General features: G+C 49.5%; 1 protein-coding gene across 4 annotated transcripts in view; it reads left to right on the forward strand.

Annotated features, from left to right (window-relative positions):
• The window catches only part of SLC24A3 (solute carrier family 24 member 3), a 441573-nt gene that overhangs the window by 415882 nt on the left and 10139 nt on the right, over nt 1–15552 (forward strand). For all 4 annotated transcript variants that reach the window (XM_070802132.1, XM_070802130.1, XM_070802129.1 and 1 more), the window contains exons 11-15: nt 1473–1633; nt 2401–2665; nt 7746–7912; nt 11089–11203; nt 12405–12517. In XM_070802132.1, the coding sequence (XP_070658233.1) occupies nt 1473–1633; nt 2401–2665; nt 7746–7912; nt 11089–11203; nt 12405–12517 (821 nt within the window). The remainder of the gene's footprint in view (nt 1–1472; nt 1634–2400; nt 2666–7745; nt 7913–11088; nt 11204–12404; nt 12518–15552) is intronic.

Consider the following 15552-nt stretch of genomic DNA (forward strand, 5'->3'; position numbering starts at 1 on the left):
ATTCTTGGTGACCCCCTGGACTGTAGCCCGCCAGGCTCCTCTGTCCATGGAATTCTCTGGGCAAGGATACTGGAGTGGGTTGCCATGCCTTCCTCCCAGGGCTCTTCTTGACCCAGAGATCAGACCTGGGTCTCCTGCATTGCAGGCAGATTCTTTACCATCTGGACACCAGGGAAGCCCTAAAAGTGTGAAAGTGTTAGTCACTCAATCACTCCCCCAAATTCTGATATTCAGGAGATGCTTAGTAAGCAGTTGCTATTCCAAGAGAAATAATACAATGCTCTTAATAATATTCTTTCTTAAAGGAACATGGAAAATTATCATTTACTTTTGCCTAGAATGTGTTTCAGTTTTCATTTAACTTTTTTTTTAACTTTCCTATTGAAATGTGTGGGTTTATTTCTTCTCAGTCCCATTTCCTTACTTTTCAGGGAAGGGAAAAAAAGAAAAAGAAAAATCTATAGGTTATTTCCAAGTACATAGCTCAGTTTGAAATCTGTGGGTAATTATTAGAATTTGAAAATCAATTTTTTGATGTAGTTTTCTCACTAATTATACTATACTAATTTCTCACTAATTATACTCATGTTTAACGAAAGACTTTTGAGTATTCAGCGCTATCCCACATAAGGATTTCATTTCATTTCTTCTCTGCAGGGTAGTTTATAACAATAAAAGGAATACTCTTAGAGAACCAAAGAGAGCTACCTACTATTAGTCAGTATTTCCAGAGATCATTTCATGGTTTAGTGGCCTGGAGAACAGGAGTGAGGCTGTGACCTGTGAGCTGCGTCCTCACATTGCAATATCCACACGGAAGAGATTGGGCCATGGAGGAAGTATTCTTCAGGCCTGCTAGCAGATCATTTCACAGGATTTTCCCTAAGCACCCTCTGGACTTGAGCCTCTGTAAGCTGGCCAGCTGCCCGCCCCCCACCCCAGTCTGCCCTGCATCCCACACCGTGCCCTCTGCTTGGACTAGCATCAGTCCTGGAGCTTTTAACAGCCTACTGTGAACACTCTTGACATTTGAAAAGGGCATAAAGGGTTACTAAAGACAGTTGGGGTCTTTCCTATGCCCCAGATATTAGTGGCAGGAAAAGAATCCTTTGAGGAGAAAGGAAAATTCTCTTATGTTATAATTCATTCTTACTATGTCAGAGAAGGACTCAAACTGTTTTAAGTCATTTCAAAGGAAGTATAGATGAGCCCATGGAAAGCAGATGTTGACTCTTCTTCAAAGTTTAATCACAACCTTTCCGGGACAGACGGGTGGGTGGGTGGATGGATGGATGAGTGGATGGGTGGGAGGGTTGGTGGGTTGGCGGATGGATGTATGGAAAGAAGGAAAGGAGGGAAGAAAGGAGAAAGGGAGGGAGCAAGAAAGATAAGGGAGGGAAGGAAGATGAATGAATATCTCTTTCCCACTCCTAGCCTCAACGCTATCTTTATTTTGTTTTTAACTTTCCTAGCCAATTTCCACCGCAAAGCATCAGTGATCATGGTAGACGAGCTGCTGTCAGCCTACCCACATCAGCTTTCTTTCTCTGAGGCTGGTCTTCGAATCATGATCACCAGCCACTTCCCCCCCAAGACCCGACTCTCCATGGCCAGTCGCATGTTAATCAATGAGGTATCTGAGAAAACAAGTCCATCTGCCACGGCTGGGGTGGGGAACTGGGCAGGGAGGACGTTCCCTAGTCTGCAGGTAAAAGCGCCTGCCTCAGTGTTTTACACAATAATGTCCCTCAGCTGTTTCCCAACATTCTTGCTCAGCTATGCATCCTTGTCCTTGCTCTTCCCACCACGTGTCCAGAGATGTAGTCCAGCTCCCAGCTGTACAGAAAGACTCTTCCGTCCCTTCTTCTCATTATCTTCCCTCTGAATAAAGCCCCCGGATGTGAACTCGCAGGAAAGTAGTTGTTAAATTAAGGTTACCTTAGTTTAGGGTACTTCAGAGTCTCACCCACATTTTCCTGGGGATGCCTTTCTCTGGAATGGCAGCCTTGTTGATCCTAATCCCGATACATTTTATGGCTTTCTCACATATGGACCAGGGAAGTGCTACCATCTGGAGAGGAGCATTAACAACCCAGTGTGCAGGCAGTCAAACCCTGGTAGAAAAGCAGTGCCCATTTGAGGCATGGGGACTCTCCTCTAAAGGGATTTGTAAGTCCCAGTGGGTCACGAAAGAGTAATCCTTCTTCCCAGAAAGTCTATTAGAGTTGGTTGTTACTTTAAGGAGTCCCTTAGAACCTGTCTGCAGAGTCTTCTGGAAGCACCTCCTGCCAGCAGCCTGGGAAAATCCCGACAGCCGGGGTCCTGGGTGAGAGGATCTACAGCTCCTCTGGGGGGGGGTAGGGAGGGATTCTGTGTTAGAACGTGCCTTTCCTTCTCCAGAGACAGAGACTGATAAACAGCAGGGCTTATGCCAACGGAGAATCCGAGGTGGCCATCAAGATCCCGATTAAGCACACAGTGGAGAACGGGACGGGGCCCAGCAGCGCCCCAGACAGAGGCGTGAGCGGGACGCGGAGGGACGAGGTCGTGGAGGCCGGTGACGAGACGGAGAACGAGAATGAGGACAACGAGAATAACGAGAACGACGAGGAGGAGGAGGACGAGGAGGAGGAGGAGGGGCCATACACACCCTTCGACCCCCCGTGTAAGAGCCCCTGCTAGGGCTGGGCGGGCTGCGGTCCTGAGCTGTTTTGAAGCCACTGACTTGATGCCCTTGACCACGTGACCTTTCTGATACCAAATTCAAGGGCTGGCTGTATGGCTGTAGAAATATTTATATTGTGTTAACCTTTACAGTGGGTAAGATTCTTTCACAGCAGATCCGATGACCAAGACGGTGACCTTCAGGCCTGGTTGAAATGTGGGCCTTTGGAGGAGGAAGGCTCCCTGTCAGTGGTTCCTCTGGACCCTGTGGTGCCAAAGAGGAAAGTTCGTGACCCTGCCAGCCAGGCGGCTTGGTGCTGTGGGGTGGGGTTTCCCACCATTACCCACCCCATCGCGGTTGGTGGGGGCACTGTCCTGACGAGGCAGCCCTTGGGGGCCCAGGTCCCAGGACCTGCTGTCTCCAGGGTGGGCACCTCAGGAGATGCAGACTAGGGCAGAGAGCTCCCGAATCACACCTCAGGGGCTGGCCCAGGGTCTCCCCGTTTCTTGACGGTTCAGGGTGCATGCAGAGGCTAGTAAGCGCTCAGGACCCCGGCCACAAGGGCAGTGTCCTTGTCCACCAACTGCTGCCTCCAGTAAAGACTCAGCTGAGCCAGCGGCCTTGTCCTCCAGCCCCACCATTAATGGAATGGGTGGACCAAACCGAAAGAATTCTGCCTGTCTGCCAGACCTTCCAGAAGTTTCTGTTTCAAGAAAGTGTTCGCTGGTCCAGTTCGTATTCACTGTCAAGTACGTGAAGCTTAATTAGCCTGTGTGTCTTCTCTGCAACGTTGGAAGTAGTGGGGGCTGTCAGCTCTGAGGAAGAAGTGCTGGATCCACTTGAAAGGCCGTTTAACAAGGAGACATGGGCGCAGCGTCACAGTCGAGTGTTCCTTTCGGATGCAGTGTCCTTCGGGGCCCCTCTTTGTGTCCAGCCAGTAAAGCTCAGGGGGCGACGGGGTCCCTGAAAGGCTCCTCAGATTTCAACCTGGTCAACTGCCAACCGAAAGTAACTAGAAAATACCACCCAGATTCCCAGACCCCGAATCACCCAAAGTTAAATCCTGGCTTGTTAGTAAAAATGTATCCTGGCTTTTTATCCATTTTGCCACATTTGGTGACATTTCTTGGCAACCTTTCTATCGACCAGGACAAAAACATGTTAAGGATGGAATGACTGGCCCCCCACTTTTCCCTCTAGGGCCTCATGCTCGTTTTCCCTTGCTTTGTAACAAATGAGCACAAGCCTTGCTGCTTACACTCATTGGCTAGCTCACGTTCTAGGGTCAGAAGTCTGGCACTGCCTGGCTGGGGGTTCCAAGGCTCTCGGGGCAGTGATGAGGGGGCCAGGGCTGCGGTCCTTCCCAGCAGCCCCGGCACACTCAGGTTCCTGGCAGGGTTCCTGGTGGCTCCTCGTGGCTGTCGGCTGGGGCTGCTCCCTACCCTACGGCCCCCGTCTTCTTCATCCCGTGGCGTCTCATTTCAAACGAACAGTGTGTGTTGTCTGGTCCTCCCCGCTCTGCTCATGGCTCTAGCCTCCTCCTCTGCTTCCAAGGGCTCCAGTGATTACCTGCCTATCTGGAGGCCAGCTCTGCTTCACACTGTAGCGCAGTCAGGGACGGTGGTTCATCCTCTGCACGGGCTCTGAAAACCGGGGCACAGACCTTGGGGGCTGTGTCTGGAATTCCACCCCCTCCCCAGCCCCTGTTTGCAGAGCTCACTGTCGGCACTGTAACCTCGCTCCAAGAACTCTCACTCGCCTGACGTCATCCCTGATGAAAGAGTTTTTAAGTGGCTGGGTGCTCTGTTGGCCCCACGGCCCAGGATCCCATACACACTCCTCCAGGAAGACATCAGAGACAGAGGTGTGAGAGTGCACAGACCACATCACTCAGCGGGATCGAGGGCCCCCTTCGGGTCACGAGCTCCCTGTTTCTCACCTGGACGCAGTACGTGCCAGGCCTACGTGTGAAGTTTCAGGGTATCCTGAACTCCTGCTCCCCACCCTTACCCCAGGATTAGGGTGCACATGTGGAGGCCATAGGGTCTCCCCACACGTTAGGAGCCATGGCTGCAGGTGTGGGCTCAAGCACCCACGTCAGGCACCCTCCATCCTTTGGAAGCACAGGCTCACAAGGAGAACGGATGCTCTGTGTGGTCCTGCCACCTCTGGGGGTCTCAGCTTCACCACAGGGCCCTGAGCTGCTGAGACAGTCAGTGGGATCCTGAGTCCTCCTCACCAGCCCCTCTCATGTGGGCATCCTTGACCAGGGGTGGGCTCTGACTTGGGTGATCCAGGTGGGGCCCCAGGTGATGCCGATGCTGCTGGTCCGTGGGCCACTGCTGGGTGGCATGGGCTTGGGGCCTGGGGTCCCCCAGCCATCTTCAGGGTTCCTCTGCCACGCCAGGGAGCAAGGTCAGCACCTGGCTCTGCCTCTGAAGTGAGAATGGGCTTGCCCGAGTGTGGGCCCCTGTTCTGCTCCACCAGCTGCTAAGAAACACCATTCAAGGCCAGGACTGGGGACTGAGTGTCCAGCCAGGGCCTCCCCTGGGTAGGGCTGCCTCCTCACAGCAATGAGCGAGCAGAGGCCCTCAGGCCAGCAGAGGGCACTCGAGGGTCCTCTCAGGCCAAGATACTTTGGCCACTGGGTAAAGATCTGTTTCCCTCCCACGGGAATCTTGCAGGGACCTGGATTTGCATGTTTCTGCCACTAAGGCTTGACTGGAGTGTGTATCATTAACAAGTACATAATTGTGTGGGAGTATACAAATAGAGGAGTATAGGACATGCAAGCATATGTGTGTGTACATGAATATAGGTGTGTGTGCACATATATAGCATGTGCACATGTATGATTGATGTGATGCATGCATATAACATGCTTTCTATATACTGTATATATTTAATATGCTGCATCTGTGTGTGCATCTTTAGTCATGTTCAACTCTTTTCATATACCCATGAACTATAGCCCACCAGGCTTCTCTGTCCATGGACTCTCCAGACAAGAATACTGGAGTGGGTTGCCATTCCCTCCTCAGGAGATCTTCTCGACCCAGGAATCAAACCCACATCTCCTGCATTAGCAGGCGAATTCTTTATCACTGAGCCACGTGGGAAGGCCTGATATGTTGCATATTAATACACAAATATTTATATATATTTAATATGCTGTATATTATATAATGGACTTACCCAGTGGCTCAGATGGTAAAGAATCCTCCTGCAATGCCAAAGACCCAGGTTCGATCCCTGGATCAGGAAGATCCCCTGGAGAAAGGAATGGCTTACCCACTCCAGTATTCTTGCCTGGAGAATTCCACCTACAAGAGGAGCCTGGCGGGCTACAGGCCATAGGAAGGCAAAGAGTCGGACACAACTGAAGTGACTGAGCACAGCGCACATGCATGATGTATGTATCTGTATGTCTGTATGTGGGAGTACTAAGTCGCTTCACTTGTGTCTGACTCTTTGTGACCCCATGGACTGCTGCTCTGTCAACATTCCAGAGATGAGGAAACTGAGGCTCAGGGAGTTTAAATAACTGAGGCACTTGATTCAGACAGAACAGACAGAATGGGGACTGATAAGAAAGCCCCCTCTCCTCCCGCTAGAGACCACCTTGTGAGTCTAGGGAGACCAGGAGTCAAAAGTGATATCATGTAACTTAACTGCAATTTTAAGAAAATATTTGGAGACTGGCGAAAGATGTATGAAATAAGTGCTGGATGCTAGTATACAATTATAAATTGTGTTAAAGATTTTAGTCATCACTTTTCACAGTGTAATTTTAAAAATACCTCAACTCTGGTGGGAATACAAATTGGAACAGTCCTTTTTAGAAAACAGTTCAGCAGTTTCTCATAAAGTTAAAAAAAAAACACCCACCCTGTGACTCAGCATTTCTACTCCTGGGTCTTTGCCCAAGAGAAATGAAAACATGCCCACAGAAAGATTCACACAGAAAAGCTTACAGCCTCGTTAGTTGTAATACCTGAAAACTGGCAACAGCCCAAATCCCAGACACAGGAGAATGCAGTCACACCACAGTGTATTCACAGGCTGGAACACTACATAGCAATTAGGAATGAGTTACCAACCCAGGGATGAAACTCAGAAAGCATTATGTTGAATAAAAGAAGGTAGAAACAAACAAACAAAATACTGTATGATTTTATTTATTTGAAGTTGGAGAATAGAAAGAACTCTGTGGTGGTAGGGGCTGGGAAGTTGACCAGAAAGGATGCACAGAGACCTTTCTGCAGATCTTGGTTGATATTTCTCTTCAGAGGTGAGTTAGTACTTAATGCAGGATGGTTTGTTGTTGTTGTTATTTAGTCACTAAGCAGGATGGTAGTCATGGCCAAAGGAGAGCTAATGGGTTTTTCGAATCTGAGGCTACAAGAACTCCTGGTAAAATAGTCACCATTGTCTCTGGCACTCAGCAGCTGAGATGGTAGGACAGGTCATCACTAACAGATCCATCATCTTGTCCATATAAGCAGGCAGATAAAGCCAGGAAGCAATTATGAATTTGCAAATCCATAGCAGCTTGGGATATAAACACTCAAGCAATGCTTTGGCAACCGTGAGAGCTTTCAGATCGTCCATCAAATTTTCCGCAAGTTGAAGGACGATGTTGAGAAATTCCACTAGGTGGCGCTATGTCTGCTGACCCCCTTAGACTCCGGGAAGATGTCGCTGCCTGTCCATGGGAAGAAGGACTGGAAGGGGATTGGTGGTCTTTACCGCCCCTCCCCTGCCTCCACCCGGACCCCACACTCTTCCCTGCACCCCATTTGTATCCTGAGAATCCTCCGCATCCTTTTCCACCTGGCTGCATTTGCCAAACCGTCCCCCCCAGCTCTGTATTCCTCAGAAGCGACACATCCTTCATTTTGAGGCCTACCGGCAGGTGGGCACTTTATATTCCTCTTGGTCTTGTGGGTGGAAAGGCACTCGAGTCTTTGTGGTAAGGAGCACCACAGTCAGGCTTAATGTCTGGGGACGCTCATGCTGAGGATGGAGCGGGAAAATGCGCCTCACTGATTGGTTTGTTTTGCCTTTGTTGTTCTCCCAGCTGGCAAACTGGAAACAGTGAAGTGGGCATTCACCTGGCCCCTGAGCTTCGTCTTGTACTTCACCGTCCCCAACTGCAACAAGCCCCGCTGGGAGAAGTGGTTTATGGTGACCTTCGCTTCGTCCACGCTGTGGATCGCAGCCTTCTCCTACATGATGGTGTGGATGGTGAGTCCAGGACCCCAGGGTGCTGGGTCCCTTCAGAGAGAAACTCAAGGATGCAGAGGATTCTCAGGATACAAATGGGGTGCAGGGAAGAGTGTGGGGTCTGGGTGGAGGCAGGGAAGGGGCGGTAAAGACCACCAGCCCTCTCTCAGTCCTTCTCCCCATGGACAGGCAGCTACGTCTTCCCAGAGTCTAAGGTGGGGGTCAGGAGACAGCGCCACCTAGTGGAATTTCTCAACATCGTCCTTCAATTTGCGGAAACTCCCCTCTCCAGAGGGGAGCCAGGGCAGAGGTTTTAGCCCAGTAACTGTATCAGTCAGCTGTTGCTGCCATACACTGTGTAACAACCAGCCCTAGATTCCGTGGCTTAGAATCAAAAGAACTTATCCTCCTGCTCATGTGTCGGCAGGGAGACTGTGGGTGACTGGTCTTACCGGGCACCAGCTAATCAGTCTGCTTTCAGCTCCATTGCGGTTGCCTTTGGTTCAGGCAGCAGGTGGGGTTCGTGTCTCCTCTGTGTTTGCCCATTTTCTTTGGACCTGTGGCTACCTGGGGAATGTCTTTTCACAGTGGGTCACAGGAATGCAGGAGGGAAAAGGCAAATATGGGGGCCTTCTGGGGCCTTGGCTTGAGATTTCCACCCAGCCTCCATCTGCCAAGTATTTGTGGAGTGGGGGACATACACCTGACCTGCTCTGGTGGGAAGGCCTGCAGGGTCACAGGCAGCCAGCCTGGAGGCAAGGTGGGAGGTATGAGAAGTGACACTCCATCCATCATAGTCACTCCCCATCTCAGCTCAGTTTCTTCAACCAGAAAATGAAGTCACTGAACCAAGTGAATGCTCAAGGGTCCCTTATGAAGCTAAAACAATGATTCAAGAGTTGGCATTGATTGAGGGACCTTCGCTCAAAAGCGTTTCTGCCCTAAAGCCATCCTAGGAAACCCAGAGTGCACTCATTGCCCATGCATGATGCTCGTTTTTAACTGGGGAGTGGCCCTAATTCATTATAATTGGAATTGGGAAGAAATTAAAAACCATGACATACGTACATCTAATTGTGCTTGAGCATCGGGTAGAGATGAAATATAAATGCTGGAGAATTAAACTCAGAGCTAAAAAAAGTTCTGAAAAGATTATTTTGGAGGTAATAGCAAATGTGGAAACCTGACATAACTAACTCATAATTACCCCTTGCCTTCAACATCACAGGCATACTTTTTTCAATCCAAATCGCATAGGCAGGGGTTTCTCCCTCATGCTGTGTCCATTACTATTTTTGTTTGACCTTTTCATTGGGTGCCAACTTTGGGGAATAGCATTGGTATCCCTGACCTCCAGGTGTCCAGTGGTTTTTCTCTGAAGTCCACTAACATGCAAAGTAGCTGACAGATCTTAGGCTCGCCCTCTTTCTGTTTGCCTCCTTCCACTCTGGGGGAGGTTCGGAGAAGCCCTGGGAAAGGGCCGGGAGTGAGGGGAGACCAGGAGAAACCCTTGAGACCTGGTACAGAGACCTGGAGAATCGCTTCCCAGCACGCCAGCCTCAGCTGTAACCATGGTAACCATAGGCACAGTGGGGACAGGGTCCTCTTCCCAGCTCAAGCCCCATGGAGCCAAACCAATTCGTGCAGGGACCCTACTGAGGGTGAGAACAGAAAAACACAGGTGAGCAGGATGCTTGCCGCTCCATTGCACAAAAGGCTCCAGAGCAGCCACAAGAAACTGCTGTGTTTCCGTGTCTCCCTTTCCTCCCTGGAGCATGGAAGGCAGAGAATCTGAGGCCACCACAAATCCAGTCCAGCACTGGACGGAATGAGACACACAGCCTCTGCTTGAAAGAGACCAAGCCAGGCATCCTAGCAGATTTAAATAACGTCCCCCAAACCTTTGGAGGGGAGGCCAGACTCCCATGCAGGGATCCTGGAGGAGCTGGCAGGAGTGGGATACTGGCCACATGCCGTCTGCATTTCTTGCAGTTTTATAGAACGTGAGGGAGGGCGCATCCCACAATGACCTAATGTTTAGCTCCTGCATGTTGTCCTCTTCTGAGGCCAGGGCACCCGGAACGGGTCTCTTTCCACTCACTCGTGCCACCCGCCCCTGGTCACTCCGTCCCACCCACTGCTGTCCTCCCAGTTTGCCCATCTGAAAACTGGGAGCCAGAATGAGCTCATTTGCAGAACAGAAGCACTGCCTCTGGTGTTGACTTAACCCCTCCCCCTGTGTACACAGAGGTGCTGCCCATGCCCACGGGCCTGCTCTCTGTGCAGGGGATGCCCCAAGGCCACTCGGAGAATGGAGATAACACCAGTAGGTGTATCCTGGGGTTGTAGTGAGAGTTAAGTAAGTTACACTAAAAGTGCCTGAGTTCTAGGCAGATGTAAGCCACCGTGGCGGAGAAGGCAGTGGCACCCCACTCTGGTGCTCTTGCCTGGAAAATCCCATGGATCACTGAGAGTTGGACACGACTGAGCGACTTCACTTTCACTTTTCACTTTGATGCATTGGAGAAGGAAATGGGAACCCACTCCAGTGTTCTTGCCTGGAGAATCCCAGGGACGGGGGAGCTTGATGGGCTGCCGTATCTGGGGTCACACAGAGTCGGACACAACTGAAGAGACTTAGCAGCAGCAAGCCACCATGGAGCAGAGGGTGATGTGGACAGATGATGTTCCCAAGCTGCCAGGAAGGGAGGAAAGGAATCGGCAGCTGACAGCTTTTCTTACTGGACTGGATGGTGTTATTCAGCCCCCTCCCAACTCTTGTAAAGTCTCGTCATGCAGCCAACCTGAGACTTGGACAGTGGATTTCCTAGCACAGCATGGCAGCCATCCATTCTGGGTCCCCAGGAACATCCTGAGTTCAAAAACTGTCCCGCTGTTGCCTTTTTCCAGCAACTCTGTTTCTCTTCTCTCAGGCCGCCTGCCTCACCCAAAGGAAGGTGTGAAAAAGGCCAGTCCTTGGTTGGAAAGCATGGGCTCTGTAACTCCACCTCTCTGTTTCCTGAGACATTCCTGGCCCTCTGTCTTTGACATGGAACGCAGACGCTGCCCCTAGACCGCCCAGATTGCAGACTCTTCAGCTTTGCTGACAGGGTCGACAGGCAGGCAGGGCTGGCATCGGCCCTCTGCTCACTGCCTCTTCCTGCCTCCCTTCCCCCCCACCCTCACCCCGCTCCCAGGTCACGATCATCGGCTACACGCTGGGGATTCCTGACGTCATCATGGGGATCACCTTCCTGGCAGCTGGAACCAGCGTGCCCGACTGCATGGCCAGCCTCATTGTGGCCAGACAAGGTGGGGCCCACATGGGGAAGGCTGGGAAGGGAAGCCAGACCTCCCTACTTAGGGGTTAGGGGGAGTTTGCATGGCAGTTACCAGGGCACCGCATCCCAGCTGTGCAGGAGCACTGCCCACCTCAGTGCCAGGCTGGTCAGAAGTCTTCCTGGCATCAGAATAACAGGGAAACAAGCCAGAAGATCCACCCTCGAGCAAGGCAGAGACCCTTTCTATATACTAAATATACTATATACCTATATAGGTATATACTATATACCTATATAGGTATACCATATACCCTTTCGTATACTAGGGTGTCCCCTCATCCCCTCCAGGGTTGTATTGCTTCTATTATTAAAAATAGTAAGAAATACAGTGATAGCTGACATCTGCTGATGATAGCCCCACACTGAACAGAGCAATTTGTACACATGATCTTACTTAATTTAACAATTCTATGAATTAGGGGCAGTCATATACCCATTTCATGGATGAGGAAACTGAGCTTAGAGAGGATGGACCCCATAGACTAAGTGCCAGACGTTACTCTTCAGTGTGTGACAGACCCTTCCACCCTCAAAACCAAGATTACAGTCTACCCACCCCTGGGTGGAAGCCCCCCAGATGGCCACGTTCCTTCCAGCACCTACTCTCGTTTATGAACCTGATTTGTGCGGGAGGAGATTGGTTTTCAGCAAACAGTGTGTGGCTGCCACCCTTGGCAAAATGTCCTCCACCGGTCCTCACAAAATTCTACTGGTTACACTATTTTCCTTAATGGTGCTCAGTTATTTAGAAGACTTGGATACGGCGTGGAGCAGATGGGTAATGTAATGACACTGAACTGTGTGGGTCAGTGAGCTCATGAACCCTTTATAGACTGTTGAGTTTATTCCTTTCCACAGAATGGTTCAGAATTTTGCAACCAGATTTAGTTTTTTGAATTACATTTAACCAATGATCATATTTGAAGTAAAGCTCAGCAGTTCAATAGAATGTATATTTCATTCTATTTATTGAAAATACATATTCAATGACTATTTTATAATTGGAATCATCCTACAGTGATGGATGGTCCGGGACAGACCCGAGCACCTGGGCTGGCCCACCTGCCCACCAGGTCTCTGGCTGTCAGACCAGGGGCTGGAGAGAGTCTTCAAGGGCCGGGGCACCCCCCAGGGACCACCTTCCTCACTCCAGTGACCTCTTGTCCTTGCAGGCATGGGGGACATGGCTGTGTCCAACTCCATCGGGAGCAATGTTTTTGACATCCTCATTGGGCTCGGTCTCCCCTGGGCACTGCAAACCCTGGCTGTGGATTACGGATCCTATGTAAGTGAAATTTTCTCCCTGGTGACCTCGGCCACTGGGACTATGTCTCAGGGCAGAGGAGGTGTGGAAACACTCGCATTGAGAGGAAACAAATTCTCCTGGCCAAGTCTTCTCAAGGTCAGGCCCACGTGGGGACATTCAGGACTCGAGAGCAGACGGAGCTGTTACAAGCTTCGGGAAAGGGTCAGATGGTAACTACTTTACGCCCCGTGGCCTAGATGGTCTCCATCACAGTCGTCATCAGCTCTGCCGTGTTGGCCTGAAGGCAGCAACAGGTGATGGCGGGTCAATAAACGTAGCGGTTACAGTCCGACTTTATGTATAGAAGCTGAAATTTGAATTTCATATGACTTTCACATGTCGTGACACAGTATGATTCTTTTCAAAACTTTTCAACCAATGAAAAATGTAAAAACCCTTCTTCACTCATGGGCTCTGCAAAAACAGCGGAGGGGCCAGGTTTGGCCTGCAGGCCCTAATTCGCCAACCCTTGCTCTGCAGATTTGTTTTGCACGCAAAATATTTTATTCCTGAAGGGACAGACACAAAGTACATGATGCTGTTTCTGCCAGGGATCTGGTGACCGTCACACTCTGCAGTGACGGCCCCACGCTCTTTCTCAAGACCAAGCCAACTCTGACTCCAGGTGGATTTGCAGATGGGGACTTGGGAGTTCCAGCTAGATGTCAGTGCTCTTTCCCAGCCTGCCAAAGTGTTCCCCCTCTGCTGAGGGGCACTCCTGTCCCAGACACTGTCCAGAGATGGAGGGAGAAACTGCAGTTAGAGGTTTCTCTCTGTGTCAGGGAGGAAAAAAAGGATGATGCCTCTGGTATTCATACCCAACCCAGTGTTGGTGCTTCTCTGAACCTGTCACTGAGCATGCTTTAGTCTGTCTGTGTAATATGTTGTAGCTAAGTGTGTTTTCCAAAGAAAATATCGTGGCTCATTTATCAGATGATGGTTGTTTCCAAGTTGCTTCCCTCGCAGCTGTTTGAAGTAGGGAGAGTGTGTCCATTGAAATTTCTCAACACATGGTGAGAAAGGCCATACGTGTTTGGTTCATGCGAATCTACCTGTTGGCAGGAAGATTTCACCAGAGAGTTAAGATAAGCACAAGACATTGGAAGGAAGCATTATGTGTCCTAAGGAGCTGAGATCTCTTCTCTGCTGTCTGCGAAATTGGGAGGTGATGTGGTGACAGAGGGGGTCTGGGAAAGCTCCTTACAAGAGGTGACTGTGAGTCGAAGTCTGAATAACTAGAGAAGAGGCAATCATGGAGAAACTGGGGCAGGGCAGAGCAAAAGCATTCCAGGCAAAAGGAACAGCTGTGCAAAGGCCCTGAGGCAGACATGCACTCGGCCTGTTGGAGAACAGGAAGGGGCCCCAAGTAAGTGGAGCAGAGCAAGCCTGGGGGCATGTGGCCTAGATGCCATGCAGGGCAGACCATGTGGGTACTCTTAGTTAATCAAAAACGATGACATTCAAACTGATGAGATATATAGATTTACATAATGATGTTTTTGATGGCTTTTATGAAATTCAGCTGCATGAGTTTTTTTTTTAACTGTGTTTTTTAACTGTGTTTCAGTCAATCTTACTTTAATTACCAGAGAGACTAAACATTCTTTTTCACATGTATTGGCCTTTTAGATTCTTCCTTCAGATAATTATCTCTTTATGCCCTTTACCCAATTCTCCATTAGAGGGTAATGGTTTTTTGTGTGTGAGTTGATTTTTTTTTTCATCTTTCCCTATATTGTTTTTTTTTTTAATTTATTTTATTGGACAATAGTTGATTTACAGTGTTAGTTTCTGATGTACAGCAAAGTGATTCAATTATACATCTATATGCATTTTCCTTTTCATATTCTATCCCATAAATCACACATTCCCACCTACATGTAAGGGGGCTCCAGGTCATTTATGGAGCTGGCTACTCAGGAAGGGGAGGAGACATGAATGAGTCCTGTGGTCCGGGGTGCCAGGTTGAGAGTGGAGTCCAGACAGGAGGGACCTGCAGGATAACCTCTTACTGGGGCTGTAGAGCGGCCACGGTCCACGAGTGCCCCGCTATTGTAGGGTCTGTCTCTCTGCCATCCCAAGCTGCCCCCTCCACTCCCTCTCATCCAGCCTCTGAGCGCCTTTTCCTGGGTCACGTATGGACCGCCTCCCTGGGTATACATCCTTTTCTGTACTTCAACTGAGAACAGTATTTTCCATTTAAGCCTCGCTAGTTCCCTTCAATACAAGTCACCTTGATTCTGTTTTGCCATTCCCAAAATAATCTCCTGGGTTTTTCCAACAGTCCACAAATTAAACTTTCCTTTTTTCAGTCCTTTTTTCTGATTATAAAAGTAACTTATGATCTTCATAGAAAATTTGTTGTTGTTGTTATTCAGTCACTCAGTCATGTCTGACTCTTCACAACCCCATGGACTGCAGCACTTCAGGCTTCCCTGTCCTTCACCATCTCCCAGAGCTAGTTCAAACTTATGCCCTTTAAGTCAGTGATGCCATCCAACCATCTCATTCTCTGTCGCCCCCTTCTCCTCCTGTCTTCAATCTTTCTCAGCATCAGGGTCTTTTCCAGTGAGTCGGCTCTTCACATCAGGTGGCCAGAGTTTCAGCATCAGTCCTTCCAATGAATACTCAGGGTTGATTTCCTTTAGGATTGACTGGTTTGATCTCCTTGCAGTCCAAGGGACTCTCAAGAGTCTTCTTCAACATCACGGTTCAAAAGCATCAGTTCTTCAGTGCTCAGGCTTCTTTATGGTCCAGCTCTCACATCCATATGTACTACTGGAAAAACCATAGCTTTGACTATATGGACCTTTCTCAGCAAAGTGATGTCTCTGCTTTTTAATACGCTGTCTAGGTGTGTCATAGCTTTTCTTCCAAGTCATAGAAAATTAGAGAAACTTTAACTAGAGAATTCTAATCAGGGAAAACTCTGGAGCAGAGCCTGCCCAGTTGAACTTTCTGCAGTGATGGAAATGTTCCAGCCATGGAATGTGGAATACAGTCAGCCACTAGTC

This window comes from Bos indicus, chromosome 13 (assembly GCF_029378745.1).
Source record: "Bos indicus isolate NIAB-ARS_2022 breed Sahiwal x Tharparkar chromosome 13, NIAB-ARS_B.indTharparkar_mat_pri_1.0, whole genome shotgun sequence".
Lineage (NCBI taxonomy): Eukaryota > Metazoa > Chordata > Mammalia > Artiodactyla > Bovidae > Bos > Bos indicus.